Here is a 14982-nt window from a genome sequence, read left to right on the forward strand (position 1 = left end):
CCTGCTTACATAAAGTTTAAAAACAGGCAAAACTGAACTAAAGTATTACAGAACAGGATAGTGGCTGCCTCTGGGGCAGTAGTGATTTGGCAAGAAGCATGAGGATGGCTTCCTGGAAGCGGGAGACCATCTCTTTTTGACCTGCTGGTACTTACAGGAGTGTTTGATTTGTGCTATTTGTGCGTTTTTGTGTGTATGTTATAGCTTATTTTTAAACGGTTTTTGAAAAACTTTGTTATTTTTTTCCCATTATGGTTTCAGGGCTTTTATGTTATTGATTCTACTGGGTTGATTCCACTTTGAGATATACATATATATTTTTTTGCTTTCTCTTAGAATATTTTTATAGATTTTTTTATATTTAGATATCTATCTAAAATGTATTTTTATATAGTATAATGTAAAGGTCTTACTTTTTCTTTGTCCAGATAGGCTATGTTACTATACTTTTTAATTAAATATAACATTAATTCTCCCCACTGAATTTGGGTGTTAATTAGATCGCATATTAGGCACCCATTTATTCTTTGAATTCAATTTTGAATGTTGTATTCTGTTTCAGTCACCTACTTCATTATTCCTATGCATGTACCATACTATTTTAATTATGATAGCTTTGTTGCAGGCTTTAATACTGGGTAAGCAAGAGCCAACTTCCCCACCCCTATGAGAATTCAATAAACATTTAAACAAAGTTGGTTAATTTTGATGAGCCTCTGGTTTCTGGATATTAATAGCAAAGAAAATTACATGCCATACCATCAACTTTATTGTTAATTACTGCCAAATTTTATTAATTTTTAAACTCTCTGTTTTGAGACTAATATATGTTAGTTCTCCTCTTTTGTTGATATATTGAATTATAGAGATTGATTTAACAACACAAGTTGCATTTGCATTTCTATAAAAAACTCATTCATGATTTCCTTAAGTTTAGTTCTCATCCCACATAACTACATATATCATAATTGCCTAAGGGTGTCTGGTGGGAGGAGCGACTTAGTAAAATTCACATTCCTTTACTCCATCCTAACTGCATCTTTGAGAGTAGAATCTAGTAATTTTAATTTTAATAATCTCCTGGGAACGTCTTTATGTACATGATAGATAAAAATTACAGTACTATATGTTCTAGACTTTTGTGTTGTTATTAACAAGCATTGGTATTAAGGTTATGTTGGCTTTTAAAAACTTATTTTTGTTACTTATTTTTTAACTGAGAAAAAATGGTATATATTTCTGGTGTACAACATAATGTTTTGAATTACGTACATATTATATAATGGCTAAATCAAGCTAATTAACATATGCATTACCTCACATAGTTATTATTTTTATGTGGCAAGAATACTTAAAATCTAATTTCTTAGCAATTTTCAAGTATACATTTCATTGTCATTAACTATAGTCATCATGTTGTACAATAGATCTCTTGAATTTATTCCTTCTGTCTAATTGAAATTTCACAACCTTTGACCAACGTCTTTCCGATCCCCTTTCCTGCAGCCCCTGGTAACCACCATTCTACTCTCTGTTTCTGTGAGTTCAACTCTTTTAGAATCCACATATAAGTGCGATCATGTGCTATTTGTGTTTCTGTCCCTGGCTTATTTCATTTAATGTAATGTCCCCCAGGCTTATCCATGTTGCCACAAATAACAGAATTTTCTTCTTTTTAAAGGCTGAATAGTATTCCATTGTGTGTGTATGTGTGTGTGTCTGTATATATATACTATTATATATTATAATAGTTTATATATTATAATAGTATTATATATTATATGGTTTATATATTATAATAGTATTGTATTTACACTATATATTATAACACTATATTAATTACACTGTATATTATATATTATGTATTATGTATTTTATGTATGTATACATACATAATACATAATGTAGTATGTACATAATGTAATATATGTATACATAGTATTATAGAATATATACATAAAATAGTACTCCATTGTGTGTGTGTATCTCACATTTTCTTTATTCATTTATTTGTTGATGGATGCTTAGGTTGATTCCATATCTAGGCTATTGTAAATAATGCTGCAATAAACAAGAGCATGCAGATACCTTCTCAAGATATTGATTTCAAATCCTTTAGATATATATCCAGAAGTGGGATTGCTGGATTATATGGTAGTTCTAATTCTAATTTTTGAGGAGCCGCCATACTGCTTTCAATAGTGGCTGTAGTAATTTATATTCCCATCATCAGTGTACCATGGTTCTCTTTTCTCCACATCCTCCCCAACATTTATTATCTTGTCTGTTTTCTCATAGCCATTCTGTCAGGTGTGAGATGATATCACATCATGAGTTTAATTTATTTAATTTGCATTTCCCTGCTGATTAGTTATGCTGGGCTTTTTTTTCCTGAACCTGTGGGACGTTTGTAAGCCTTCTTTTGAGAATGTCTGCTTGGGTCCTTTGCTCATTTTTTAATTGGGTTATTTGTTTTCTTGCTACTGAGTCGAGTACCTTAGGTATATTTTTAGATATTAACTTCTTATTGGTTGCAGGTTTTCAAATATTATGTCATATTCCATAGGTTGTTTCTTCACTTTGTTGATTGTTTCTTTGTTGTGCGAAGGTTTTAGTCTAATGTGATGCCATTTGTCTATTTTTGCTTTTGTTGCCTGTGCTTTTGAGGTCATATTCAAAACATCATGGCCCAGAAAAATGTGATGGAGATTTCTCTGGTGTTTTCTTCTAGTAGTTTCATAATTTCAGGACATACATTTACGTCTTTAATCCATTTTGTGTTGTTTTTTGTGCATGTACATTAGATAAGAGTGTAATTTCATTCTTTTGCATGTGGATATCTAGTTTTCCCAACACCATTTATTGAAAAACTTGGTCTTCCTCAATTTTGTGTTCTTGTCATCTATGCTGAATATGAATTGACTGTACATGTGTGCATTTACTTATGGGCCCTCTATTTTATTCCGTTGGTCTGTGTGTTTATGCCAGTACCATGATGTCTTGATTACCATAGCGTTATAGCTAGCCATTTTGAAATCAGGTAGTATGATACTGTTACCAGTGGCAAATCCATATGGGTCTGCAGCAACCTCAATTCTTGCCTCCTCAGAAGAAAAAATTCAACTGAGGGGCATAAGGCAGAAGGAGAGTCTGAGGCAAGTTTTAGAGCAGAAGTGAAAGTTTATTAAAAAGCTTTAGAGCAGGAATGCAATGAAATAAAGTACACTTGGAAGAGGGCTGAGCAGGTGACTTGAGAGATCAAGTGCATAGTTTGACCTTTTGACTTGGTGTTTTAAATGTTGGCATACTTCCAGGGTCTTGCATTACTTCTCCCATGATTCTTCCCTTGGGGTGGGCTGTCCACATGTGCAGTGGCCTGCTAGCATTTCGGAGGGGAGCAGACATAGTATGGTTTCTGGAGTTGTATGCATGCTCACTTGAGGCGTTCTTCCCTTACCAGTCTAGCATTCCTAGAAGAAGTTCATATACCAGTTAAACCCCACTATTTTGCCTCTTAATGCACATTTTTGAGACCACTCACCCAACTCCTGAGGTCTCACTGGGAAGCTACTGATCACCAGTTTCAGGTGTTTTCCATCTACTAGGAGATGCCCCTTCCCTGGCACCAGCTGTGACCTATTATTATTTTAGAGCGACAGTTAACAACTGCCTGGCCATCACCTGATGGTCATCCGGCATTCCTGTGGTGTGTGATGGGCGGCAGCCCTCATCTGCCCTGCTCATGCCTGACTAGCTACCTACTGTAACAATACCTCCAGCATTTTTATTTTTGCTCAAGATTGTGTTGGCAATTAGGAGTCTTTGGTAATTGCCTACAAGTTTTAGGATTTTTTCCTATTTATATGAAAAGATGACATTGGAATTTTGATAGAGATTGTATTGAATCTGTAGATCACTTTGGGTAGCATGGACATTTTTATTGTGTTGAGATACATTTCCTCTTTATCTACTACATTTCCTCTTTATCTACTTTGTTGAGAGTTTTTATTATGAAAGGATGTTTGAGTTTGTCATATGTTTTTTCCACATCTATTGTGATGACTATATGATTTTTATCCTTCATTCTGTAATATGGCATGTCACATATATTGACTTGAATATGCTGAATCATCTTTGCCTCCCAGGAATAAATCACACTTAATCATGAGGAATGAGCCTTTCAAATGTGCTGTTGAATTCAGTTTACTAGAATTTTTTGGAGGATTTTTGCATCTAACATCACCAGGGACAATGGCCTGTCGTTTTATTTTCTAGCAATGTCCTTGTCTAGCTTTGGTATCAGGGTAATGTTGGCCTCATAAAATGAGTTTGGAAGTATTCTCTTCTCCAATTTTTTTCATAGGGTGAGAAGAATTTGTATTAGTTCTTTAAATGTTTGAGATAATTCATTAGTAAAGCCATCAGGTCCTGGGCTTTTCATGATGGGAGACATTTTATTACGGATTCAGTCTCTTCGTTGTTATTTGTCTGTTCAGTTTTATATTTTTTCATGACTCAATCTTGGTAAGTTGTATGCTTCTAGGAATTTATTCATTCCATCTAGGTTATCAATTTGTTAGTATGTAACTATTCATAGTACTCTCTGTGATCCTTTTGTATTTTATTTTATTTATTTTTATTTTTATATATGTATTTTTTTTTGAGATGGAGTCTCGCTCTGTCGCCCAGGCTGGAGTGCAGTGGTGCGATCTCGGCTCACTGCAACCTCTGCCTCCCAGGTTTAGGTGATTCGTCTGCCTCAGCCTCCTGAATAGCTGGGACTACAGGCATGCACCACCACGCCTGACTAATTTTTGTATTTTTAGTAGAGAAGGGGTTTTACCATATTGGCTAGTTTGGTCTCGAACTCCTGACCTCGTGATCCACCCACTTCAGCCTCCCAAAGTGCTGGGATTATAGGCGTGAGCCACCGCGCCTGGCTGATCCTTTGTATTTCTGTGGTACCGTTTGTAATGTCTCCTCTTTTATTCCTAATTGTATTTATTTGAGTCCTCTCTCTTTTTTTTAGTTTAGCTAAAAGTTTATTCATATTTATTTTTTTGAAAAACAAATTTAGTTTCATTACTTTTTTAACAGAAAGTTGAATTGTTTTATTTATCTTTTCTGGGTTTGAAGGCTTGAGCCTGAAGCCTGGGTCTGCTGAGGTGGGCCTGGAGCTTGGGTCTGTTCTGACAAGCCTGGATCCTGAATGCACAGCAGCCAGCCTGTCACCAGAGTCCACTGGGGTAAACCTGTTGACTGGTTTCGACCTCCAAGCTGAGGTGGGCCTGGAGCCTGGGTCCTTGAGTGCTGACCTGACACTGGAGCAGACCTTGAGCCTGAGTCTGCAGGAACTGGCCAGAGACTTGGATGGGCCTACAAATAGGTCCACAAGGATGGGCATGGAGCCTGAGTCCATGGAGGCAAGCCTGGGTCCACTGGAGCCTGGGGCTTTGGGCACCAGCCTGGAGCATGGGGCAGACTTGGTGCTAAGCCATGAGGACAGGCCTGGGTCCTAGAACCATATGGCCAGCCTGCAACCTGACCCTGCAGGGGTGACCCTAGAACTGAGGTTCACAGGAACCAGCCCAGTGCTTGGGTCTATTGGGATGGACCTGGAACCTCAGTCTGCTAGAGTAGGCCTAGCAGGACCTCATGTCTGCTGGAACATGAGGCCTCAGGGGCTGGTCTGAAACCTGGTGCCACAGGGGATGACCTGGCACTAAGCAAGTCTGGAGTCTGTGTTCACAGGGCCGGCCTGGAGGCTGAGTTTTTGGATACTAACAGGTGCCGGGGGTTCCTGGAGGATAGGTTTTGCACTCGCCAGTCTGGAGTCTGGGGCTGCAGAGTTTTGCCTGGTTTTAAGGCAGACTGGGTCCTGAGTCGGCAGTAGCCAGTCTGGAACTAGAGAGCATAGGTGCTGGCCTGGCAATGACGAGGGCCTGGAAGCTGGATCTGCATGAGCCAGCCTGAAGTCTGGGATCTGAGAACTGTCCTAGCATCAGGAAGGACCTAGAGGCTGAGTCTACCGGAGCAGGCCTGAAGCCTGGAGCCACGGGGAACCAGCTTGGTGCTAGAGGCAGCCTGGATTATGGGACCACTGAGGTGGGCCTGACAGTGAGGTGGGCCTAGAGCCTGAGTCTGCAGGGGCTGGCCTGGCATTGGGGCAGGCGTGGAGGGGAGATCTCCAGATACCAGCCTGTGTCTTCTTAATTCCAAGCTACATTAAGATGCTATACTCTCTCACCTGGGTTTCCTGGCTCTTGTGAAGGTATTTTCATGTGTGGGTAGTTGTTAAAATCTGTGTTTCTGTGAGGGATGAGTTCTGGAAAGTCCTATTCCACCATCTTGCTGATGTCACTCTGTGTTGACTTTAAAAAGAATTGAGAAAGTGCAGGTGTAGACAAGATCAACGTTGAAAAAAATCACTGGCATTCCTATTCACCAGCAATAACCAATTAGAAAACATAACAAATAATAAATTTTATTCACAAGAGCAACAAAAACTATATTTTAAGTGTGTTTCTTGTAAACAAGGACTACAAACCAGATGTTTAAAAGTCTTGTCTGATGAACACTGACGTTTAGCAGGAAAGTAGACTCCATTTATATCTATTCTGATTAATGACATGTTTGGGATTTATTCAGCTAACCTATTTTGTATTTTATATATTCTCTATGATCCTTTCTTTTCCTCCTTTCTTGCTTTCTTTGTATTAAGTTTATTTTCCTCTTTTCATTTTGCAATCACTTTGATAATAGGGAACTTTGATTTTCACTCTAAATAAGTGAAATGTTATCCCCTCCAACACAAAAATAAATTCCATCTTTCTTTTTACTAAAAATTGTACTCAATTATTTGTCAGTAAAATAGTTGTATAAATTTCTTTTCTCTTTCATTGCATAAGTACCTACATGGATGTCCTTGATTTTGCCTCTTGACCCTAAAATATTGACTCTCTGGCCCTTTATAGGAAAAGTTTAATATGTATGCACTTTTTCTTCCTACTAGTGATTGCTCTGGAAATTTAACTTGTTATATCATTTCAATTTAACTTAATTTCAGTATAGTTTAATGAAATCTAAACGTAACAAAATATTTTTTTCTTTCAGAACAATTCCAGGAGCTATTAAAATGATTTAAACTGATGCTTAAGTTCTATCTTGATTTTTTTTGTCTTCCTACAAATTAAACATTATCATTGTAATTGTTTCATTTATTTATTTATTTATTACATTTTGTTTTAGGAACAGGGTCTGGCTCTGTCACCCAGACTGGAGTGCAGTGGCATGATCATAGCTCACTGCAGCCTCAAATTCCTAGGCTCAAATGATCCTCTTGCCTCAGCCTGCCAAGTAGCTAGGACTATAGCAGTGTGCCACCATGCCCAGCTAAGTTTTTAATTTTTTGTAGAGATGGAGTCTCACTATGTTGCCCAGGCTGGTCTCGAACTCCTGGGCTCAAGCAAACCTCCTCCAGGGCCTCTCAAAGTGCTGGAATTACAAGCATGAACCACCGTGCCTGACCTCATTGTAATTGTCTTCCATAGTCAATGTTGTTTTAGCTTTATCTCCATGCTTACCATTTGTTTCCTTGGGCATTTCTTCTTTATGTTTCAGGAGTCTTTGCTCTAGAAGTTCTTTTACTGGGGGTTTGTTGCTATGAACTGTTTTTCTCACAATACTTCTGACAGTAAATTTTTGGGTGTTTTTTCGCCACACCAACTGAATCTGCAACTTTCCAGACACCAATTGGGTGTTCTACAGTGAAATTCCATTCTGATACAAACTACCCAAAGTTAGCACAGACCTTGTAGATTAACTCACTCCCACAAGACTGCTTCCTCTTCAGATGCCAATCGCAAGTAACAATTTTTGGGTGCCCAGGGTACACACACTTCTGTCTGACCTGGCTACTCATTTGGAGGTTTCCACAATCGCCTCCTTGGGTTCAATAACTAGCTAGAAAGCTTATGTCTCATAAGACTCAGGAAAACACTGTACTTACTATTCTGGTTTATTATAAAGGATACAAATGAACAGCCAGATAAAGTGGTACACACAGCAAGATCCAGAAGAGTCCCAAGCACAAGAGCTTCTGTCCCCATGGAAGTAGAGTGTGTCATTCTCCCAGAGCATGGATGCATTCACCAACTTAGTTCAGAAGCTCTCCAAACCCTGTCGTTTAGAGGTTTTTATGTTTTCATCATGTAGGTGTGATAGATTATTAATTCAATCTCTGGCTCCTCCTCCCTCCTGAGGGGTTTGGGGATGAGGCTGAAAGTCCCAAACTTCTAATCAAGGTTTGGTCTTTCTGGACAGCCCATGTCCTATCCTGAAGAACATGACAAGAGTTGCCTCATTAGAGCAAAAGATGCTCCTATCACTTATGAAATTCCATAGGGGCTCTGTGCCAGGAGCCAGGAAAGATGACCAAATATCTGTTTCTTATTACACCCAATATCACAGTTGCTATTAAACTCAGTTTTTACTTATCTGAAAAATGACTTTATTTTGCCCTTACTCATTAAACATAGTTTTCATTTATAAAATTCTTGGTTGGCTTTTTTATTTCCTCTTATCACACTTGTATTAGTCAGTTCTCACATTTTTATAAAGAACTAGCTAAGACTAGGTAATTTTTTAAGAAAAGAGATATAATTGGCTCATGGTTCTGCAGGCTCCACAGGAAACATGCCTGGAGAGGCCTCAGGAAACTTACAATCCTGGCTGAAGGGGAAGGGGAAGCAGACACATCCTACATGAGTGGAGCAGGAGGAAGAGAATGAAGGGGGAGGTGCTGCACACTTTTAAACAACCAGATCTCCTGAGAGCTCACTCACTCTCACAAGAACAGCAAGGGGCAAATCTGCCCCCATGATCCAATCACCTCCCACCAGGCTCCTCCTCCAACACTGGGGATTATAATTCGACATGAGATTTGAGCAGGAACACAAATCCAAACCATATCAACTCTGAAGATATTTTTCCACATTTTCCTTGCTGACACATTGTGGGTGTTAACAAGTTGACTGTCCATCTAATTTGTCATTCTTTCATAGACAGGTTTTTTTTTTTTTTTTTGAGACAGAGTCTTGCTCTGTTGTCCAGGTTGGAGTGCAGTGGCACCATCTCGGCTCACTGCAAGCTCTGCCTCCCGGGTTCAAGCGATTCTCCTGCCTCAGCCTCCTGAGTAGCTGGGATTACAGGCGCCCACCACCACACTCAGCTAATTTTCGTATTGTTAGTAGAGATGGGGTTTCACCATGTTGGCCAGGCTGGTCTCAAACTCCTGATCTTGTGATCTGCCTGCCTTGGCCTCCCAAAATGAACAGTTTATCTTTTCTCTCTAGCTGCTTTGAAAACATTCAGTGGTGTGCTGGTAAATGCTTAAGCAGTAGCATTCTAGGAAAACAAAAGTATACATATATGTACATAAGTTATAAATTTCTGATATAGAGTATATATAGTACAAAATTTACATGTAATAATAAAGCATATATTATTTATGTAAATTCCATATAGCGACCCATAAATTCCAAATAGCATTTTGATTTCTACAAATTGATTTTTGCTAAACTGTTGTATCCTTAGCCAAGCTATGGTTACAATTGATAAACACATTTAGTTCTAATCTGAATGCTGATATTTTTATTTATGTTAACAAGTAAGACAAAAGTGAAACAAAGAAAAGATATGTCTCACTCATTTGTCAATAACATTAGCAACTTTTTTGCTGAGTCAAGTAATCATTTTTTAATAATGGAAGAATATTTCCTTAACTTTCTGTGCTAGTAACAGTATAACAGCTAGTCTGCATTATTAACATGATCTCCATCACTTCCTTAAATCTAGATAATAAACAATCAGTCAGTCCTGACTTGTCGCATTTGCTGGTATTTGTAGTGTAAGTACCCCTACAATAGCTGATTTCAAGCTACTATATGACAACACTGAAGTTGGCAGTGCTATGTAGTAGCACACCATCATATAATGTTGTCATGATACCATTACAATTGACATAAACTCCAGAGCGTAGACAATAGTGAAATGTCACAAAATACTTACATTGTGGTAAGTTTTGAGTCTTTATTGCATTTGTTTTTAATATTTTGCTTAATTGCAAATTTATATAGTTTTTAGATGATGGTCATGGTTAACAGTTGGCTCACAAAATTTCTAAAAATTTAACAATACACTCTTTTAAGTTAATATGAGCTAAGTCCAATACACCAATGTTATTTTCTGCTTTTGATTTCTTGGTCTTCCTTAATGTTAGTATGAACGTCTTTCTTCAACTCTCTAAATGTCTCAGACATTATCTGTTCAAATATTGCCTTTTCAAAAATTCAGTTCCATTTTCAAGAAGTCTTTCAAACTCACCTTGCCATTTTTGATAATCCTCTCTTTCTTACTTATGCTTTTAATACTTCTTTTTATTTATTTGAGCATGTTTTAAAACTTACCTTATATTCTCTATTTGGTAATTACAATATCTGAGGTTTTTGTAGATATGATTTCACAGTTTTTTTCTTACTCAAAGTGGTTTATTTCTGCGTGTTTTGTGATTTTCATTTGTGAGCTTATATCAAATCATAATGTTAATGGTGGAGGAGTCCAGGTTCTTGGCATCTTGAACAAAGAGCTGAACAAAATGCACAAACAAAGGAAGGAAGGAATGAAGGGATTTATTGAAAATGAAAGTACACACCACAGTGTGGGAATGGTTCCAGGCATAGGAGCTCAAAGACCCCATTACAGAATTATTGAGAATTTAAATACCCGCTAGAGGATTCCATTGGTTACTTGGGGTACGCTCTATGTAAATGGAGAGAACGAAGTAAAGTTACAAAGTCATTTACTTGGCCTACACCCTAGTAGAGGATATTTCCTGTCATTGCTGAAGTGTGAATCAGCCTTATGTTCCCTGCCTCTAGACCCTATTTTCCTGTGTCAATAACTGTTTTAAAATAAAATGTTAAGGTAATCTGTATTTTGGCCACAAGTCTATGTGAGGACAGGCTTGTGGTTAGGAGTGCTTACGGGAGACTTACCGTCCATCATTTTACCTATTTTATCCATCATTTTTGAATTATTTTGTCCCAAGAATGTTTCTCTGAACATCTAGTCTTCCACATTGCTAATAAACTATCTTTAGGACCTAAATTAAAGATAGGACTCATGTGAAGGATAGGAGACTGGGAGACCAGTTAAGAGGCTGCTACAATGTTCCAGGCTAAAGATAATGAAGACCTGAACCTAGGAAATTGCAAAATAAACCATGAGAGAAGAAGCTGAAGTGAGGAGACATCTCTAAGGGAGAAATGGCAGGATTTAGTAGACAGAAGTTGAGTGAGAAAGAGAATCAAGGATGATATCAAGGTTTCTAGTTCAGTATTTTGATTTGTCAGAGATACACTAACAAAAATGATGTTAAATATTCTCCAAAATGAACCTGAATGGGACCTATGTATAATGAGTTTCAAAATCCTGTTAAATTTAAATTTCTTAAATGTGTTTACAGGCATGGAAAGAAGAGCAAGATCAATTAGCAGAAGAGGAGCGCTTAAGGGAAGAAAATAAAGCAGAGAAGAAGAGCAAAGAAGCTGGTAAAAAGAAAGGCAAGGATAACATAGAGAAAGAAGATAGTAGGTCTTCGAAGAAAAAACCATCTCATAAGGAGAAATCTAAAGAAGAACAAATCAAGGTCCAAGAAGTAACAGAAGAGTCCCCCCACCAACCAGAACCTGAGATAACTTACTCGGTACGCTCCAATTCTGTAAAACTTAGTCTCTTTGGGCTATTCCTATTTGTTTTGGGAAAATATGGCTATTGTAAGATTCTTTTGTTTTTACTGCCACCACAGTAGGCCTAGGGTTTCTTCTGGTATCAGTGAGCTCAAACCTGTATTCCACCCCTGATGTCTAGAACCTTGTTTCTAGTCAGTCATCAAGATGAAAACACCCGCAGGCCAGTTTTCGTTTGAGTGCCACGAACCTAGCTAAGGTCAGTAAAGATAGAAATTTGACACAAAAGTACTCTTACAGATATATGTAAATAAGTGAACACAAAAGTTGGCTTTATCTGTCTCAGATGATGACACTTGCTGACTACATTTTGTTGTCTCTTTGTGGGCAATCATGTTTCTGGCTTGTATGCTTTTGTAAAACCTTCCCTTTGCCAATTCTCTCTCAGCTAGCTGTTATGAGGAAAACCTAATGGGGAAAAAAAATGGAAAGAAATCTAACAGCCCCTGTGCTTTGTAGCTACTCCTCTAAACCAGTTGTTCCCAAGTTTTAGCATGCATTAAATCCCCTGGACCTCTGTTAGCAACACTCAGTAAAAAATATCTTCTACATATGACCTCCTTAAGTGGACTGTCCACTCTCCCCAGCATCAGTTCACTTTAAACAGAAAATTAACAACCAGTGAATGAGAACTTGATTTCTTCTTGAACTGCCTTGACAATAGTATGATGATTCAATTTTCACTAGGTTATGAGAATGTACCGATGAACAGAGTTTAACATAATATCTTTAATTCTGCCTATTAAGATATTAATGCATAATATCTTTAATATCTCTAACACCATAGATGTTTCTAAAAATAATATGAACACTGGCCTCTGAGTCTGCAAAGTGACAGATATACTTAGCGAAATTAAGCTTCTGGCAACTTTAGTTGGCTAACACTGATAAGTTGATTTTTGTCTATTGAAACTTCACATTCAAAGCATGATATTTTCTCTTCTAGTTTCATGGATACAATATGGGAAATACACCTACTCAAATCTCGGGGTCAAATTACTACCTGTATCCTTCTGATGGTGGGCAGATTGAAGTGGAAAAGACAATGTTTGAAAAAGGTACATTTTGAAAGCAACTGGTTAATGACTGGAAAGATAATAATGCATTTCAGATAACCAGGGGCCCTCTACTCCTGAGTTTGATAGGCGAGAGCGTTATTCTGTCCCCCACAATACATTTAGGTGCCACAGTCAGCATTTTCAGACTTCACACTTTCTTCTATTGTAATTGACTCTACAAGGCATAGGTCAGTCAAGAGGTTAACTGATACATGCTAATATGACCATCTAGTTGTTAAAATATTAAAATACTTCCATACAATTGGTAAATAGTAATAGTAACTGCAATAAGCAATTAATTAATAATATTCATTACATCACACCTTGTTATCCCAGAAACCAAGCACATTCTGTGAGTTTACTGCATTTTTCTGGTGTGGCTCTTGAGCACAGAGCTCGGGACCTGCTCCCAACATCCACCTATTGTAGCTCTTAGTAAGATTTGCATAAGCGTACAATGCATATAAGTTTCAGGTGATTGATAGTGAATTCAGTATTTTCTCCTAGTCCTGTCAATTTTGAGGGATGATAGCTCAATCCAAATTGAGAGGAGATAGCCAATTTTTTTTAAACAAACAAAAAAAATGGGTCTGAACACTAAAAAAGAGAAAGCGTTGTTGGAAGAATTTTTATTAACTACCACAATAATAATAATAGCTACCAAAACTAACACACAATTTTTAGAAGTCGCAAAACCATTTCACATTAATTATATCATTTGATGAATCATAACATTGATTATAGGCATACATTGCCTCAGCCAGTTCATTTTCTCTTCTGAAATTGGGTTTGAAATGTGACTAAAAGGCCTGCAAGTACCTCCTTGGTCTACCTGCCATTCATGCCTGGAATTCCACCATCACCTTATTTCCTCAGGCTTTGTCTTATAGAGGTGTTGACATCTCTAGGCATTCCCCTCCCTGGTTTATATTCTGCGCTGCCTTTTTATTTTTGTTTCAGGGATACATATTCAGGTTGATTCTATAGGTAAATTACATATTGCAGAGGTTTGGTGTGCATATTATTTCATCACCTAAGTAATAAACAGAGTACCCGGCAGGTAGTTTTTGGTCCTCACCCTCCTCTCACCCTCAAATAGCCCTGGTGTCTATTGTTCCCTTCTTTGTGTTCATGTGTTCTCAATGTTGAGCTGCCATTCCTAAGTGAGACCATGTAGTGTTTAGTTTTCTGTTCCTGTGTTGGTTTCTGTGCAGCATTGTGTAACTATCTTGTTGAGGAGCTTAATGTGGCATCCTAATCAGCCCATCTTCTATTCTATGGTTCCTCCTCAGGCCCAACTTTTATCAAAGTGAGAGTGATCAAGGACAAGCACAATTTTATAATTCATTTAAATGACCCTAAGGAAATTGTGAAAAAGGAAGAGAAAGGGGATTATTATTTAGAAGAGGAAGAAGAAGGAGATGAGGAACAAAATCTTGAAACAGGTAAGCAGCTGCATCTTTGTGCCAGTGGAGGTTAATGCTTAAGCAATGTGCTGAACCCATCTACCTGACACAAATACACATGGACCTCTTGCCCTTAGCACATGGAATTTTTCCACATGGTAACTAAGGTATTTTGACATTCTGTATTATAATATGTTATTATATGCATAGTCCATCATAGTGGGCTGCTTGTTTGGCTTTTGTTCCTCTGGGCACCAAGCTTTTGATTCCAGTTGTTTGATACAGAGTCTACCCAGACTGGTCATCTTTATGGAGCAATCATTGAGTTTGTCATGTCTATTCTGCCCTTAATTTTGGTTTATGCACTTGTACCAACTGAATTCTCGAGGATGCAGGTCCTTTCGCAGTGATTCCATAGTTTTAGCTTCTTTCCAATAGGCACTGCAATGATGAGGTTTCTTCCTATGCTCTATCACTTAATCCTCTGTAGCACCAAATGTGTTAGGTTGTAAAGACAAGGAAAAACCATACATTTGACCATGAGAGTCATTACCTGCTTGGAAATGAGAGCTGCAAATGGATGTCCATTGATAAAACACCATGAAACCTCATAACACCATTGTACCAGGAAACATCATTAAGATAAATTAATTGCTTCTTTCTTGTCCAGTATGGTGTTAATTATACCTGCAAAAGAAAATGAGTTACTAA

The 14982-nt window shown here is 37.8% G+C and overlaps 1 protein-coding gene across 1 annotated transcript in view; it reads left to right on the forward strand.

The window, feature by feature from the left end:
• Positions 1–14982, forward strand: part of SPAG17 (sperm associated antigen 17) — a 246415-nt gene that overhangs the window by 143610 nt on the left and 87823 nt on the right. The window contains exons 21-23 of the mRNA XM_011933064.1: positions 11525–11764; positions 12754–12865; positions 14158–14310. Of these exons, the coding sequence (XP_011788454.1) occupies positions 11525–11764; positions 12754–12865; positions 14158–14310 (505 nt within the window). The remainder of the gene's footprint in view (positions 1–11524; positions 11765–12753; positions 12866–14157; positions 14311–14982) is intronic.

This window comes from Colobus angolensis, unplaced genomic scaffold (assembly GCF_000951035.1).
Source record: "Colobus angolensis palliatus isolate OR3802 unplaced genomic scaffold, Cang.pa_1.0 Scaffold124, whole genome shotgun sequence".
NCBI lineage: Eukaryota > Metazoa > Chordata > Mammalia > Primates > Cercopithecidae > Colobus > Colobus angolensis.